At 73.6% G+C, this 1,143-nt stretch overlaps 1 protein-coding gene across 1 annotated transcript in view; it reads right to left on the minus strand.

The window, feature by feature from the left end:
• HIP1R (huntingtin interacting protein 1 related) overlaps window positions 1–1,143 on the minus strand; it is a 14,280-nt gene that overhangs the window by 5,812 nt on the left and 7,325 nt on the right. The window contains exons 15-18 of the mRNA XM_085321065.1: window positions 928–1,111; window positions 756–844; window positions 514–630; window positions 6–107 (exon numbers count right to left, since the gene is read on the minus strand). Coding sequence (XP_085177191.1) covers window positions 6–107; window positions 514–630; window positions 756–844; window positions 928–1,111 — 492 coding nt within the window. The remainder of the gene's footprint in view (window positions 1–5; window positions 108–513; window positions 631–755; window positions 845–927; window positions 1,112–1,143) is intronic.

Consider the following 1,143-nt stretch of genomic DNA (forward strand, 5'->3'; position numbering starts at 1 on the left):
CGTACCTGCTCGGCGCGGCCGAGGCGCTGCTGGACCTGGCTCAGCTCGTCCTGCCGGGCCTCCAGCTCCTGGCGCAGCTGCTCCAGCCGCAGGCTCTGGTCTTCCAGCTGCAAGCGCACGGCGGCGCGCGGGGCTGAGCGGCCCCGGCGGCCCCGCGCTCCGGCCCCGCTTCCCCGCCTTCCGCGGGCGTTGGGGAGCCGGGGGTTTTGGGGGGACGCCCTGAAGGGCTCGTTTCCCCGAGGGCAGAGGGTGCAGGACGGCAGAGCCCCCGGGGAGCCGCGGCACCCAGGCCCACGCGTCTCCAGGGAGGGGAAGGAATAGGGGGGTCCGGGCCAACGTGGGGGCGAAGGACGTGTTAAAGGGCAGCCGGGGGCCGAGCAGGCGTCGCCCAGCACGGGAGCCGGCCTAGCTCCCGCCGGGACCGGGACGGATTGAAACCGCGGGGCGTCCCCGAGAGGGGACGGTCCAACTTTCCCAGGTCCAAATCCAGCGCCCCGTTCCCGGCCGGCTCACCTTCATCTCGGACTCGCGCTTCACCTGCTCCACCTGAACCGCCAGCTGCTCCTTGACGCGCGCCACCTCCTCCTGGCTCTGCTGGGTGACCGTCAGCTGCTTGGCCGTGTCGGCGCTCTGCGTGGGAGACGCGCGAGTCACCGGCCTTCCGGAGGGGCTCCGAGCGGGTGGCCCCGGCGAGAAAACCGTTTGGCGGGTCTTTCGGAGACGGCCCGGGGGGCGAGGGGGAGCGGCGGCGGCACCTTCCTCAGCAGCTCGGCGTGCGCGTTGACGAGCTCGCTGTGCTTCTCCTTCAGCTTGGCGTAGCGCAGCTCCGTGGCGCCGGCTTTCCCTGCCGGGGGCAAGGGCACCGTCGGCGGCCGCCCCGGCGCCCCCCCAGCGCGTCCCCTCGCCGGCCCCGAGCCTTCGCCTTACTCTCGGCTTCGAGGCAGAGGCGCTGCGAGCGGTCGCCGTCCTCCTTGGCGCGCTGCAGCCGCTCCAGCTCGTCCCGCAGCTGCTCGTTGTCCACCAGCGCCTTCTGCTTCTGCTTGCGCTGCTCCTCCGCTTCGCCCTCCAGGCTGTTCACCTGCGCCTTGAGCTGCGTGACGTAGCGCTGCGCCTGCGCGCGGCGCCCGGCCGTCAGGCGCCCGC

This window comes from Rhea americana, unplaced genomic scaffold (genome assembly GCF_003343005.1).
Source record: "Rhea americana isolate MKP2758 unplaced genomic scaffold, rheAme1 scaffold_68, whole genome shotgun sequence".
Classification (NCBI taxonomy): domain Eukaryota; kingdom Metazoa; phylum Chordata; class Aves; order Rheiformes; family Rheidae; genus Rhea; species Rhea americana.